The sequence below is a fragment of the Hydra viridissima genome, unplaced genomic scaffold (genome assembly GCF_058129835.1).
Source record: "Hydra viridissima isolate aposymbiotic clone 2 unplaced genomic scaffold, HvirCarnegie_v1 scaffold_11, whole genome shotgun sequence".
NCBI classification, from domain to species: domain Eukaryota; kingdom Metazoa; phylum Cnidaria; class Hydrozoa; order Anthoathecata; family Hydridae; genus Hydra; species Hydra viridissima.
Window position 1 is genome coordinate 3,935,210 of NW_028324310.1, and position 15,428 is coordinate 3,950,637.

Here is a 15,428-nt window from a genome sequence, read left to right on the forward strand (position 1 = left end):
GATAGAAAAGTCAAAATATTTTTGAATCTTTAGGTAAAACCATTATTAATAAGATGGAATGTTTAACTCCTTTTATGATAACAAACATAATTTTCATGCTCAATCAAATTTTTGCACATAGTTTGAGTAAAATACCATATTTTTGAACTAAACAAAATCAACAAAGTAAACAAAATCCATATATATATAGTTATTAGTATAGTTATTAATCAAACAAATACATGCATCAAAAATAAACATTAAACATCAGATATATTTAAACATTAGATATACATCAAACATTAGATCTATTTAAAGTTTAACATTCAATTTTTTTATTTAAATTCTTATGTGGACAATCATAACAGAAGGAGTAAATTCAACACAATTAATGAGTATGATTTCCACGGGATTGCATTACTATTTAAATGAGTTATATGCTTATGAAAACGATTTGTTAATTTGCGATTTGTTCACAAAGATAAGAACAATTGAATCGCAAGTAGTAATAATAATTTAAAAAAAACACTATCAATTCAGCTGAACAATCTTTAACTTATTCTTCGAAAAAATAAAAATAAATGAATAAATATTCCGTGTATCATGTAGAGAAAATAGACGATAAAAACATTTTAAAACTTTTGACATTGTTATAATGTATATCACATTTCATTATAGTCGATCATGAAAAAAAAACGAGGTAATTCTTTTATTATACACTCAGAAATTAAATGATTTGTTATCTGAAATCAATTTATCTTCTTAAGTAATTTGTTTCTATTTGAATAAGCCGCTTAAAATAATGCACAAAGATGTTTACGTTCAAAAATTAAATGCGTTGAGTTTAGAAGAAAAAAAGAGAACAGAATAAAACGTGTGACGGTGAGCTCATTTTTCGTGAATTTCAATTTTGAAAAGAATTTTTTAAGCATCACAAAAAATGAAATAAAATATTTGATAAATACTACCAAGCTTAAAGTTTTAATATAAAAAAAGAATGAGTATTCCTTCTGTAGAGTTGATAAAAAAGATCTGGCTTCTTTAGTATATACATTTGACAAATGTATTCTCGCTTCTCAAGGAAACTCGTAAAATTTTAAAGGAAAGTAAAAAGAAGAGGGGGGGGGGTCGGCGAAATTTTTACATTGGTCTGTTTTATTTAAAATAACATATGATTAAATTTTTGGAATTTTTTTAAAACCTATTTGATACTACCTTCATTTTATTTCCTTACTTTCGTTCAGCTTCTTAAGAAAACACATTTTATGAATTTCAACATTAGTGTAACAATATAGCTATTATTTTTTTGTATTATTATACTTTGAAAATGTAATGCAAAAAATGAATATTTTTTAATTTTATTTGACATTTTAAATGTTTTGTACCCTAAATAATGCCCTTGGTGCAAGACATTTAACCCTCGTCCTGCTGCATAGGTACACATTTTTTTTCAATATGTAAAAGGCTACAGTTTTGTGAAATCTCTAAATTATTAGTTTAGACTTTAGGGTTTTAATATTACATAATGCTAAAGGGTTTTAAAGTGTTCAAGGTGCATGACATTTTATATTAGACACATTGTCCCAAAAAATCAAAAAAACTTTTCTCGTAGTTACTAATAATTTCACTGTATAAAACTTTTTCACTGTATTTCACTTTGGCAGATAAAAATACGAAAAATCAACAATTTAAAGTTTTGTTTTTGTTTTTGTTTTTGATAAAAATGATTTAAGTATAAACAAAATAACTTCAAGTAAACAAATTTTAGTTAAAAAAAAACTTTAGCAAAACTTTAAGAGCGGCATGGTCCGATAAGGTTTATCTGCGATTGGGATATACGATCTTTCCTAATAGTTTAAATATGACAATAAACTTATAATCAGAAAAAATAAGGTTTACTCACCTAATTATCTTTTTTATATCTTTTGTTTTGTAAACCTGAATTTTATATCCGTACGACAATGGAAAAATATTTGGTGTGTTGTGGTAGAATTTATTTTCTAAATATTTATAAAATAAGTTTTTTTAACAAAAAATGGAGCAATCAACTTAATATTAATTTTCTTAAGATTCACACCTTCAAAGTACAATACTTTATATTATCATGATAAAAAAAATGTCATAAATTTACAAACTAAAATATGAATTTTTGTTATTGTTCTAAAATAATATTTCGTTTTAATTCTGTGCATCATTTAACATTTTTATGGGAGTTGACAGAAAAATCAATCAACATCCAAGTCATTCCCTACTTCGCCATAAACTAAACTTCTCTCCACTGTAAATTTAAGAACTTGCACCACCAAATAATAATATTTACACGTTTTAAGAAGCTTAAAGCAGTATATGGTTTATGTAACAGTGCTTAGCTTATGAAGCTTTAAACTTTTGTCTGTTAACATAAGTGGCAAAGAGTTAACAGCATTTTCCTTAAATAATTAAAAAACACCCTCAACAATAAATTCCGGAGACGTTATTGGTTCATGAATTTACAGCGTTATTAGTTCATTAGCTTACTAGTTGCATTTATTTTTCTTATTCAAAAAATAGCCATTTGTAAATGTTTTGTTAATTATTAAATCAGTTCAGCAAGAACAAGAGCTACTATTGAAAATAATGATAGAGCTCTCATCATATTTTTAAAAAAATTCATCCAAAAAAAAAAGCGGAGTCATTTCGAATGCAGACTTGTCTTTAAGTTATAAAAATAATAAAGTGCCATAATACAGTGTCGATCCAACAAAACTAAGTCTGTACAAATAACTCTGTAAGATTTTTTCAACTCTTCTTTTTCTATTAGTCTACAGATGATCAGGTGTTGTCCAGAAAAGACAGTTATCTTTATTGCAGATGTTTATTTTGTGTTTTGATTTCGGCCTCTGAGTCATTGTTCTCTACATATGTTTGTGGGTTATTTTTTGATTTATCTAAACATATCTTTTGTGTTTCAATTATCTAAACAGGTTATTACACACCAATATTTTACCATCAATTTCGGAACTGTTTTATTTTTCATGAGTTTTACAGGTGCTTCCAATTGCACACGTTCAAAATTGTTAGGTTTCAAAAGAAGCAGAACATTCCCACTTAATAAAAATGTCTTCACTAAAAAAAATTTCGCTGCTGGCAAGGCTCTTGTTTACCCATTTATAATGCCAGTAACCTGGCATGACGTTTGAATTACAAACTGGTGCTGGATAATAAAAATAGAACGCGAGCAAACGGTGAACGAAAGGGAAAACACTCTCTAGTCTCAACTAGAGAAATCATAACCTTTAAAATATAAGAAGAGACAGTCATGTAAAACACAAAACAAGAGCCTAAGTTGATTATTCCATTATCCTTGAAAATAATAATTTGCATACAGACAGGGTTGAGCAACTTAAACTATGCGCTCGAGGCCTGACACACTAAAATGGGACCTGAAAGGCCTCCCCCGTAAAAAAAATGATGTGAGTTTGTAGTCATCTTTTAAGTTCTTGCGGTGATGATGCGAATTTAAATTGAAATAATGTATGATAAGGGGCATTTGGTTTTCACAGAACATATTAGCTTGGTTCGAGTTCAAAATTTATTTGGTACTTAAATATTTAGTGCATAAAATCAGTAGTTTTAATTGTTTCTAAATTTTTTTTAGGGGGATGGTGGGAGGTAGGTAAAGGGCCTCAAAGTAAGGGCGCGGGTTCCCAAAATCCTGTCCAAGGCCCTGCATACTGATGAATTTTTAGCTGACCCTGGTGCCAAAGATGAAACTGATTAACAACAGTTGTTGATTCATGTAATTCTTTTTAAAAGTATAGCTGCCTTATTGTCGATTGTGGTGCGAAGTGATGACTTTAAGTAAACGTTATGACAGTTCTAAAAACATTTGCCGCTTTGTTCTTTAAGTTTATGAGCTGTTTTTGAACTTTAAATTTTACATTTAAATTTTACATTTAAATTTTACATATAAATTTTACATTTTTGAACTTTTTAAGCAAAAGAACATTTTATGAACGATCTTTTGTCCTCTCAATTTATGAATTAAAAAAAAAATTGTCAGCTTTATATGAACATCTTATAAACGATAAATTTTTATGAAGCAAAATTATAAATATTTTAAATTTATCGCTTATAACAATTATTTTTTTAAATTTATTATATTTATATATTAAATTTATTATATAGTTAAATATATTATATTTAACTGAAAGGTTTTAATTTCCTTATGGAGGAATTTGCAACACAACGAATGCACCATAATTAGTTCACAAGGTTGCTTATTACAATGATATATTATATATACTAGATTTCTAACTTCGATCCGAAAAGTGAAGCCGTGGAAGCCATTACTAATTCGGGCAAAAACATGCATTTTTTATTTTTATTTCGCACGTCGGATATAGCTTTTGCCCTTATTACAAATGGCGGATTCAATTTGTAAACAAAATAAGCGGCTTCACTTTTCTTCTAATAAAATCCCGCAAGTTAGACATCTAGTATACACTGTTACGGAAAAAGGTGTCCGTGTCTGAAAAAAAAGGTGTTAGTGTAAAAAGGTGTTGATAATATGAACGCGAACACCTATATTGGTGTTTATGTTAACGTAATAGGTGTTGAAGACAAAAAATTACAAACTGTTTAGAAAGTAGGTGTTAGCGTTAAAAAAAAAGGTGTCCACGTAAAAAGGTGTCGACGTCGACACCTTTTTAAACATAAAGCTTTAAAAGTAAATTCTTAGGGCGAACGAAGAAAAAGCTTATTTTGGAATAAAATATTTGTCATTTGGCGCGAAAAATATTTGCAATGGCTTTTCCTTGTGTCAAGTGTTCATTTAGATGCAAATCCGTTGGCAATTTGCTATCTCACTATCATCGAATCCATTATGGACAAAAGTACTTTAACTTTTCATCATTTACATAAAAAATATACACACATGCACATACATGTAAAAATTAAAAAGTTATTATCTAATTGAAAGCTATATACATATATATATATATATATATATATATATATATATATATATATATATATATATATATATATATATATATATATATAGCTTTCAATTGAAAGTTATATATATATATATATATATATATATATATATATATATATATATATATATTTATATATATATATATATATATAAGTTACAAACTTTTATACATTCAATTGTCAAACATTAGTTATAACATTTTAATTTTTGTAATTTTTTTTAGAATACCGTGCCATTTTTGTTCTGCTGAATTTAAAAACTATGTAGTTGCTAAAAATCATGTTTATTGAAGGCATCAAGATGAACGACAACATAATATTTTACAGAATCAGATTGAATCACCTATTCAATTGGATTTGCCAGTTTGTATTGAGACAAAGTTATGTGACAAAAATGCAGACCAGTCCACTGATATATTTGACATGTTTGATGAGATAAAAAAGTTTTTTATGATAACTATGAATTATCATTTGCTTTCTGAAAATACATCAAAAAAGTTACTTTTGCTACACAGTGATTCAGTTAAAGCTATATTGGGTGACGTATGTAGCTCATTTAAAAGTTTTTTGCAACAGGCTGGCATATCAATTCACAACCCATATGCCCAATCTTTCTTGTGTAAACTTCAAAGAGACAACAGTATTGATTTGTGTTTATCACATTGCACGAGTCCAGATAAGTTTGATAGTTATTTAGGTGAATTGGGTCATGTAAAAGCAGTGAAAGTTACTGTTGGTGAGGATTTTTTTTATCATGTGCCACTAGGAGAAAACCTAAAAAGTATTCTTAAGGGTCAAATAATTTTGCACCCGGACTCTTTATCTTTTTCAAAATCAAACTACTTTCAAAGTTCTATCCTGCCATTTTCAGATCCAGCCAAAACAGTATACATTGGTTTGTATTCTGATGAGTTAGAGGTATGTAACCCAATAGGTACCAGTAGGGGTATACATAAAATATCAGCCATTTATTTTTCTATTTTAAACCAAAACAATAATGGATCTAAAATGAGCAACTATCATTTAGCTTCATTGTGCAATTTTAAAGTGGTTAAAAAAATTACACTCAATGAGTTTTTTAAGCCAATTATTGATGACTTGTTCAACTTATTATTTAATACATTTTTTGTAAATGATGAAGAATATCATGTTATTGCATGTTTTATGGCTGCTGACAATTTAACAGCTCATCCGCTTCTTGGTTTGCAATCACATTTTCATAGTGGATACTTATGTAGACATTGTTACTTTTGTGTTAGACAGGAAAACACAAATGTATTTCAAAGAACTCACGAATCTTATATTGTTGATAGTACAAAACAACAACATGGATGTTTGGAGTTATCTCCGTTTTTACACTTACCGTATGTATTTTTACCTGCATTTTTCCCAAGTGATTTCATGCATGATTTTTTAGAAGGAATAAGCCATGTTGTAGTTTCAACATTTTTGAATCACTACATGGCCAAGCGAAAACTAACATTGATTGGTATGAATTTATTGCTAAGAGATGTAAAATTGCCAGTGAATTTAATATTGACGTCAACTTATATGACATCAAAGCTGGCACTTACTGCTAGTGAAATGCTAACCATTTCATTGTGTTTGCCATTGTTTCTTTTTGATAATTTCTATGATGAAGATGCACCTTATTGGGATATGATGATTATCCATTGTGAAATTTTATTGATTTTAAATAGCCGTTGTAATGAACATATTGAATCGTTGTATTTTCTTATTCCACAACTTATTAACTATATCAAAACATTATATAATGGCACAAGAGTAGCAGCAAAGCTTCATTTCATCACTCACTATCCTGACCTTTCAAGCTACATGGGAACAATGAAAACTTTCTGGTGCATGCGTTTTGAACAACGGCATCAGATTTTTAAAAAGCTAGTCAGAGTTAGTCATCAATTCAAAAACCCTATATATTCATTTTCAAAAAGGTTTCAAATGCATGAAACTTGTAGTCGTCTACTTGAAAGGACTAATGATATTGTTCCAGGTAAGCTGCAATCATAGTAATTGAATAATCACATATTTGTTTATTTTCATGCAATATTATACAAATATTTTATTTTTCAGGATCTATCTCATATGCAAAGATATCTCTTCGTCATGCTCAAGAAGTACTTCTTGAACCGTTTAAACCATATTTGAACACAATTTTTCATACAGAAAAATTAACAGTCCAGGGAAAACAGTTGACAGTATCTTCTTATTTGATTCTAAGCGAAGAAAAAGCTGTTAAAATAAATTATTTGATGTCTATTAACAATGTTTGGTATGCAATGTGCCAAGAAATAGCAATATCATTTTTTCCTTTGGTTAACTCATATGTTGTAGAGCATCATAAAAACTCATTTTCTTTACTTGACATTTTTTCTCTTAAATCAAGTGCATCTAAATCTGTTGAAATAAAAGAAAAAGAGTTTATTGTCCGATTATTTATCATATGAATATTTTTCATGAGTTGTTATTTCTGCCTTTTATGTTTATAATTTATTTTATTCAAAATTAAACAAAACTAGTAACTATGTAATGTCACTTTTTTTCTTTGGGCCCTTGAAAAAACCCAGGGCCCTGGCAAACTTCTGCGTCCTCCCTATTACCCTCTTATAAAGCCAGCAGGTAGGTCATGATGTTTATATCTTATATTAATGATAATTAATATTAATGATAGTATTAATTATATACTAATTTAATACTAATTAGTTAATTATATACAATAACAAAATAATTTACTTTTTGCGTTATATATTATCATCGATATTTGCAGATGCAATCAATTAATGTACAAAAAGGTGACACAATTAAAGTTATTCTATACACATCATATTCTGATTTGCTGTCAAAATGTGGCAATAAGTTCCCATGTTCGTCCAGTAATTTGCTACAATTGTATGATGGTTCTGGTGCAGAAATAGATGATGGAGAAACCCTCGATTTTTTAGTTAAAAATAATAATTTGAAACTAGTTTTTTTGGAACGTCAAGTGTCAAGTTTAGCATTAAATAAATCATCAGAAGAAGTTGTGGGAAATGAAAGTATTTCTTTAAAACAATGGCCAGGTTTGAAATTTGAAATCCCAACAGATGCAATTGTGGAAGCAAGGCTTACATGTGGGATACTTGATGCCAAATCAATTGTAGCAGATGGTCAATTTATGAACCACTGGGTTGGGATCATTTTTCATAAAGTATTGGAATATGTTGATCAACAAAATCCGTGTGTTTTTAGTTGTATTATATAGATTTTTTATCTAAATATTTTAACTCTAAGTTCTTAAACTAAATTAGTTTGTTTCAATATCATAGATATATAAATGGAAATCAATTAAATGAGCTGGTGATGGTTATTCAAGAAAAGTATCCAGAGTTCAAAGCTGTTCAATATTCAGTGAGTTAATCTGTGGTGTAGTGGTTGAATTCAATAAATTAAATTATAATATTTTGTTGTTTAAAAATATTTTATCCTTGCTGAAAAAATGTAAAGTTTTATTATAACTATTATAAAAACATTTTATTACAGTTGTGTTATGACTTTTAAATAAATTGATTAAATCTAAAAAACTTAACATGTGATTTTTAATTTATTATGAATAAAATTTTAATAAAATTATAAATTATAAATTGAATTATAAATAATAAAGTTTTTTATATTTTAATATCATTTTAAGTAATAATGGAAACTACACAAAACAATACACGATTAAATTGACTAGAAAAGAAAAACGTTAATTTATTTTTTTTACTACTAGAAATGCTTCCACCAAAGAATTATTGACAGGTTCAAAAATTATAGAAGAAAAATGAATTGTGCTTCTGTCATTGAAAAGCGAAAGAAATATGCAAAAGCTACTGTGTCAAAGGCAATGAAGAGGTTTTTTTTATATAAATATACTTGATTATTATGTATTAAACTAAATATCTATAAAAAGATGAAAAGTTAGTCAGTTTTCATTAATTTCTCCTGATTTTCTTTGTTTACTTTCAAAGCAAGATTAAGAAGAAAATAATGGAAAATATATTCCGGATTTTTCCAGATATTTTACGCAGTCAGTTTTCCGGATTTTTAAAATGTGATATGGATGATCAATGCTTGTTCAATTTAATAGTTTTTTTTTATTTTATGATCATATTATATATTTCTATTGTGTCCTAATCTATTTTAGAGCAGTAAGTGACAGTGATATCAATGAACCATTAAGACTTATAACCAATATTAATGAAGTATCAGACATTGTAAATGAGGCATATGTAAGTTTACAATTATCTATTTGCTCCAACCTTTTTAAATTGCAATTCCTAGATTGTCACAAAAAATTGGGTACCACATATTAGCTTTATATCTGTTTTATAAATTATCATATTTTTGATTGTATAAATGTTTATTACATATTTTAATAAAACACTTTAGCTTGTTACAATTTCAAACAATGTTCAAACCTCACTTGAACAAGAGGTTGTAATGGAAACAACTTTCATGCAACGTAATAATGCAAGAGAAACTGTTGGATTTTTGACAGAGTTAGAATTATTTAAGTCCTACTTTTTATCAGCTAAAAATGTAAGAATTTCTTTACCTAATTTGTTTTTGACGTTTTTCTATCTATTTGAAAACAAAGATAATGTGTAAAAAGTAATGACTTTCTCCTTAGTTGTCCTTATCTTTTAATGAAAACTTTCCTGTTCAGGGTTAAATCTTCTTAAAAATTGGGGAAATTTCACCTTAAATCTCCTTAAAATCCTTATTGGTATCCTCATTTTATTAGTGGTAACTGTGAAAAATTATATTTTTTTAGGTATATAATGAAAGCAAGAGAATGCTCCAAGTGTATCAGTTAAATGAGAGCTCACCGTACAAGGATAATGGACTAGACTTTGAAGAGGTTCAAGTTTTGATGAAAGATTCGCTAAGAAATATTTGTATGAAATGGGCCCCATTTTTAAAGAGATATTCATCTGTTCTTAATCTGGTAAAGATGGTAAATCCTACAATGTCTTCTTCCGATTCACATACAATTGGATTTCAATTTATTGTGGCTAGATGTTATCAAAAACTTGTAGAATTTACTGATAAGGTAAGTTTAACTTTAAAGTTAAAGTTTTTTTGAATTCCCTTTACAAGGCCTATGGAGCTACATTTTTTAGTTATTGTTACAACCCTCTCTCAACTCTAACTCCAAAACACAAGCTTTGATGTACTACATGATGATGAATCTACCACAGCAGCAATTTTAATTTTTTCAAAATTTCTTAAATCATTTAATATAAAATTAATAATAATGATTATTTAGTTTAAAGTTATTGGTATGCCTTGAAACTCCATTCTATAACTGTTTTATTGCATAATTATTATTGCATAATTTATTGTATTATTTATTGTTTTTAGTGTATTATTTGCATAATTAATAAACAAGTTAATATAAAGTATAAGTTGTTTTTAAATGCATATATCTTTTATGAAACTATACTAGTGAAAATTGTTTTGTCTTCTTTTTTTTTTTGATTAACATCAAAAATAACTTATTTTGATCTATTTGATTTATTTATTTATTTATAGAATATGATTCGTCTTCACTATGAAAATGGAGATTTTGCAGTTACAGTTGATAAATTTTCTATTCCCTGTGCAAACTTAATCGAAGTTCTTCTTGTCGGCACTTCTTTGAGTGTAGCGTTTAATTTAATACATTGCAAAAAACAAGAGGCGGTTTTTGAAATATTAGAAATAATTATGCAAATTAGAAAAATGAGTAACATCAAAATTGTAAAATCTATTTTGTTACTTTTATAATGACTTTGTTAAAATGCTTTAAATATATTTTTGGTTTTATCTTTAACATTTTATGTTAATAGTTTTATGTTTTTTTAACATTTTTTATTATATAAATTGTTCTAAGTTTAATTTTTTTTGTCACATTCACATATTTTGTGTTTGTAAATTATTTATAAAATAAATAGCTGATTATATTTAATTGATTATAAGGCTTCGATTCTTAGTTCTAATTCAACTGAGTATAATCAGCTGTTTTACAACTTGTCAGTCTTAAAATCAGTTAATACATCATACAAATAATACTACTGCTTGTAAGGCACCATATAGTTAAGGAAAAATAAAACTAATAAAGAAATTATAAAAAAATAAACTTTGTTTGTATAAACTTTTGCCTATTTAAAGGATCTTTGATTTAAAATGATGATATGAAAAAGTTTTCAAAAACCTTTCAGGAACCTATTTGATAAATGCAGTTTTAGATATTATTATACATTGTATATAAATGTATTTGTGTGATTTTTTTATTTTGTATATTAATTGTTTTATGGAGATCTTATTTGTTCTCATACAATTTTTGTTTAGTTTATTCAGGGGTACAATAAATAGAAAACAACAATGGGTTGAACAAAAGATTGAACTTCCGACTGAAAATATTTAAGAGAAAGAACTCTCTATTGAGAATTCTTTCTCATCATCTGCAGATGGAAAAAGTAAAGTAAATGAAAAGGTAACATTACGTAGTTTTTCTTTTATGAAATGAACTAAAAATGAAATGCAGTAGGAATATGTTTTAGTAATTATTATTATTATATTTTTTCAATGTTAAATTATAAAAATTTTTGCTCGTTTTTAGATAATCATTCATCAAATGTCTGGAGAGCAGATATCTATTATACCATTTTAATGCAAGTTCTGTTAGTCAGCATGACAACCGTTTAGTTGCAAAAACTGGTGAAGTCAAGTATATTTTAAAAGTTAAAAAAAACAACTTAAAAAACTTGTATTAAAATTTTATTTCAAATATATGAATTTCTTTTTTACTGATAATTTTTATTTGTTATAAAATATGCTTGCATATTTATAGTCTTAATGTGTATATAATATAAAATGATAGGTTGTTTTATAAAACATATATTATTAGCGCTCATGGAACTTTTTTTTCATAAAACTAAATTGGAAAATTTTTTGTTAAAACATGCTAATTATGAGTAAACAGAAAGGTTAAGAAGATCATGTTTACTTTTAAATAATTAAATATGTGCGTCATAAACGCGTTGTAATTGCGTGAACACCTATTAAACATGAGCACCTTTATTTGCATCGACACCTTTTAACAGCAACGCCTATTAGGTGTTAATGCAACAAGAACACCTTTTTTTACATCAACACCTTTTAACGGCAACACCTAATAGGTGTTCATATAGTATCACGCATGAACACCTTTTTTCTTTTACATGAACACCTTTTTCCGTAACAGTGTACATAAAATATCATTGGCTTATTATGAGATTTTTCAAAATTCCGTACAAGTAACTAAAATCAATGCACCGAAGTTTTTGTGCTTTACCACTCATACAACAACCGCAAATACATTTTTCTGTCTTAAAACCAAAATTTGCGAAATTTTGTAAACTATTTTTAATCAAGATTTGTAGTCTGCTTTATACATTTCTGTTATAATGTTTTTATAACTTTTCAAGATAACAAAAAAAGATTTTTGGTTGAAATATTAACCGCTGAATGGCCATTATTAAATTTGCACCATTAAAAATACCATTATGGAGACGCCTGCAAACTCTGGCTGTTGCACTATACTTCTATTCGTTTTACTTTGGTGCACTGCTGGGTGTTACTGTTATTCTCTTGCTTCTGTTCAGTTCATACTATCCTATTGCTTTGCTTTATCTCAGTTGGGCATATTTCTTGGATTCTGGTACTCCGACCCATGGCGGACGAAGATCAAACTTTCTGAGAAGTTTAAAAATTTGGAACTACTTTCGTGACTACTTTCCAATTAAAATGGTTAAAACATCTGAACTAGATCCAAAGAATAATTATATATTTGGTTACCATCCTCATGGCGTTTTATGTGTTGGAGCATTTGCTTCGTTTGCCACAGAAGCCACAAATTTTTCAACTATTTTTCCTGGGATTACACCTCATTTATTGCCTTTAATGGGTAAATATTTTAGGTTTTTTTGCAAATTGTTTTCATAAATTCTAACTTTCTGATATTCTTTTTGAAATTTATTTTCTTATCAAGAACAGGTTGTTTTTTTTTTTAATTAATCTTTATTTAGCTCTATTTAAGCCACCGTTATTTCGTGATTATGTTATGAGCTCTGGTATGTGCGGTGTTTCATTTGAAAGCTGCGAGTATATTTTGACAAAAAAAGGTCCAGGAAGCTCTGTATGCGTGGTTATAGGAGGTGCAGCAGAGTCAATGAACGCACATCCCAATGAAGACTACAGAATAATTCTTAAACCTCGGAAAGGCTTCATTAAACTTGCTCTTAAAACAGGGTTAACGATGTTATTATTTACATAGTTATTGATAATACTTTGTTAAAATTACAGTTATTTTGTCAAAACTTTATAAGACAGTTTATTGATTAGAATATTTAACTATCGTTATAAATATTTAATTTTCGTTGTAAATATTTAATTACCGTTATAAATATTTAGAAGTCATTTGGTTCCTGTATTTGCTTTTGGTGAGAACAATTTATTTAACCAAGTGAAGAATCCTCCAGGATCAATGTTGCGTAAGATCCAAGATAAGGTTCGAAGCTACGTTGCAATTCCACCCTTATTGTTTTACGGCAGAGGGATATTCCAATATAGCTTCGGGTTTTTACCATATAGACTGCCTGTATATGTAGTTGGTAACTCAATTTTTTTATTTTGATTACTTTTTTCTAGTTATTTTGATAAGTATGTTTTGTAAATAAGTCGTTTTTGTATCATATTATTTACTTGGTTTTACTAACCATAATTTAAAACGGTTTAGTTGGTTCACCAATTCTTGTAGTAAAGCTGGATGATCCTTCTGATGAAGATGTGCAATTGCTCCAAGATACATATATAAATGAATTAAATAAGCTATTTGAAGAGAACAAACATAAGTATGAACACAAGCAGGATATTAAACTTGAGATTGAATGAGAACAGAAGACGTAGATTACTTAATGATAAATTGAAAAGAAGAGGAATAGTTGGCTTTGTGGATCTACAAAAGATTCTCAAAATAGAGAGAAAATGTTATGCAATTTTAATATATGCGACTTACAAACTCCTTTATCTTGAGTTGTTTTAGAAAACTTATGATTTAAAGTTGACTTTGAAATCTTATAACAAGAACGAAGAACATAAAAATATTGAAGTGTTTTTTATCTTTTTTTTCTTTTTTTTTGTGCATAATCTAGATTCCCTGATGTTTATAACAAAAATTTCACTTTGGTATATAGTAATGAAAGTTTTCTCTCAAATTTACAAAAATGAAAGTTATTTTAGATATTAAAAATATATTCCGCTACAAATAACATTGGCGACATTGCAACAACCAAAGTGTTTGTTGAAATAAACTAAGGTTTTTTTGTTTGTTTTTTTTTTTTTTTTCTTTTTTCTATTTCCTACGTAATTCTTCCTTTTGTTTAATTGCACATTTGGCAGACATTGTTACACAGGATACTTAAGACTGATGTCTAAAATTATAATTCTCAGATGTCTGAGAACCATATATATATTCCGAGTGTTGTTAAACTCTTTACAGCTCCAGAATAATTTAGCTCCAGAATAATTTAGCTCTAGAATAATTTAGCTCCAGAATAAATTTAGCTCTGAAATCGATACTCATTGTTAGTGCTGTATTTTTTTCACAATCGAATTTAAGATAAAATTGCTTTTCACTTACAGGAATAATTTACCAGGTCTTACAATTGCTAAAAATCAGAGACTCAAAGCTTAAGCATTGAGCTCGCTGGAGCTCGTCTCTCAATGCTGTTTGAGCTTTTAGCCCTCGCGTGAGCTCCTCATTCTTGAAGAGTAACTCACGTGAATATTGTCGTAAAAAATGCTTTGTTTTTTCTATCTTAAATTTTTTTTTTTTTCTTTGTAACACCTGCTGTCAAAAAAATTGCTTCAAGCCATCTTTACCGCAAACTTCAAAATTTTTCAGGGTTAATAAAAATAAAAAACGTTGGATTCTCATGTTTCTCGTCAATTCTACCAACCTCTTTCTCAGCAAAAAATTCTACCAACCTCTTTCTCAGCAAAAAAATCTACCAACTTCTTTCTCAGCAAAAAAATCTACCAACCTCTTTCTCAGCAAAAAATTCTACCAACCTCTTTCTCAGCAAAAAATTCTACCAACCTCTTTCTCAGCAAAAAATGCATTCTCCAGTTCAGGCCTGTATGTATATAACAACTTCAAATTGTCTGCATTTCCGTCCATCTATAAAAAATTATTATAATTTTACCCGATGGAGATTCATCGTTCTTTAGCGTTTAATGCCGTAACATTCGAAAAAATGAAATACTATTGACTTTTATTTAGTTTATTAACATTGAATGATAGAGCTTGGATCTATCAAATTATTAACTTTCATTACAACATGATATTATAGCACACATATGTATAACTAGGGCGGTTCTTATTTTTAGAGTGTTAAACTCATTTATTA

General features: G+C 27.9%; 3 protein-coding genes across 4 annotated transcripts; all 3 read left to right on the forward strand.

Annotated features, from left to right (window-relative positions):
• The first annotated feature begins 782 nt into the window (after nt 1-782).
• LOC145191748 (2-acylglycerol O-acyltransferase 2-like) lies at nt 783-14,123 on the forward strand. Its single transcript, XM_090066745.1, has 5 exons — nt 783-861; nt 12,447-12,925; nt 13,047-13,269; nt 13,432-13,631; nt 13,757-14,123. Exons 2-5 carry the CDS (start codon nt 12,487-12,489, stop codon nt 13,909-13,911), a joined length of 1,017 nt encoding a protein of 338 aa, XP_089922871.1. The 5' UTR covers nt 783-861; nt 12,447-12,486; the 3' UTR covers nt 13,912-14,123.
• LOC149881775 (uncharacterized) lies at nt 4,366-7,502 on the forward strand. Its single transcript, XM_090066741.1, has 3 exons — nt 4,366-4,853; nt 5,184-6,970; nt 7,051-7,502. Exons 2-3 carry the CDS (start codon nt 5,383-5,385, stop codon nt 7,422-7,424), a joined length of 1,962 nt encoding a protein of 653 aa, XP_089922867.1. The 5' UTR covers nt 4,366-4,853; nt 5,184-5,382; the 3' UTR covers nt 7,425-7,502.
• Nucleotides 7,452-11,037, forward strand: LOC149881776 (uncharacterized). Of its 2 annotated transcripts, none has more exons than XM_090066742.1 (7): nt 7,452-8,193; nt 8,283-8,364; nt 8,726-8,847; nt 9,140-9,224; nt 9,385-9,534; nt 9,770-10,048; nt 10,531-11,037. In XM_090066742.1, exons 1-7 carry the CDS (start codon nt 7,745-7,747, stop codon nt 10,762-10,764), a joined length of 1,401 nt encoding a protein of 466 aa, XP_089922868.1. In that variant the 5' UTR covers nt 7,452-7,744; the 3' UTR covers nt 10,765-11,037. The 2 variants fall into 2 exon arrangements, with proteins under 2 accessions (XP_089922868.1, XP_089922870.1); XM_090066744.1 differs by having other exon boundaries at nt 8,016-8,164.
• Nucleotides 14,124-15,428: the final 1,305 nt, after the last annotated feature.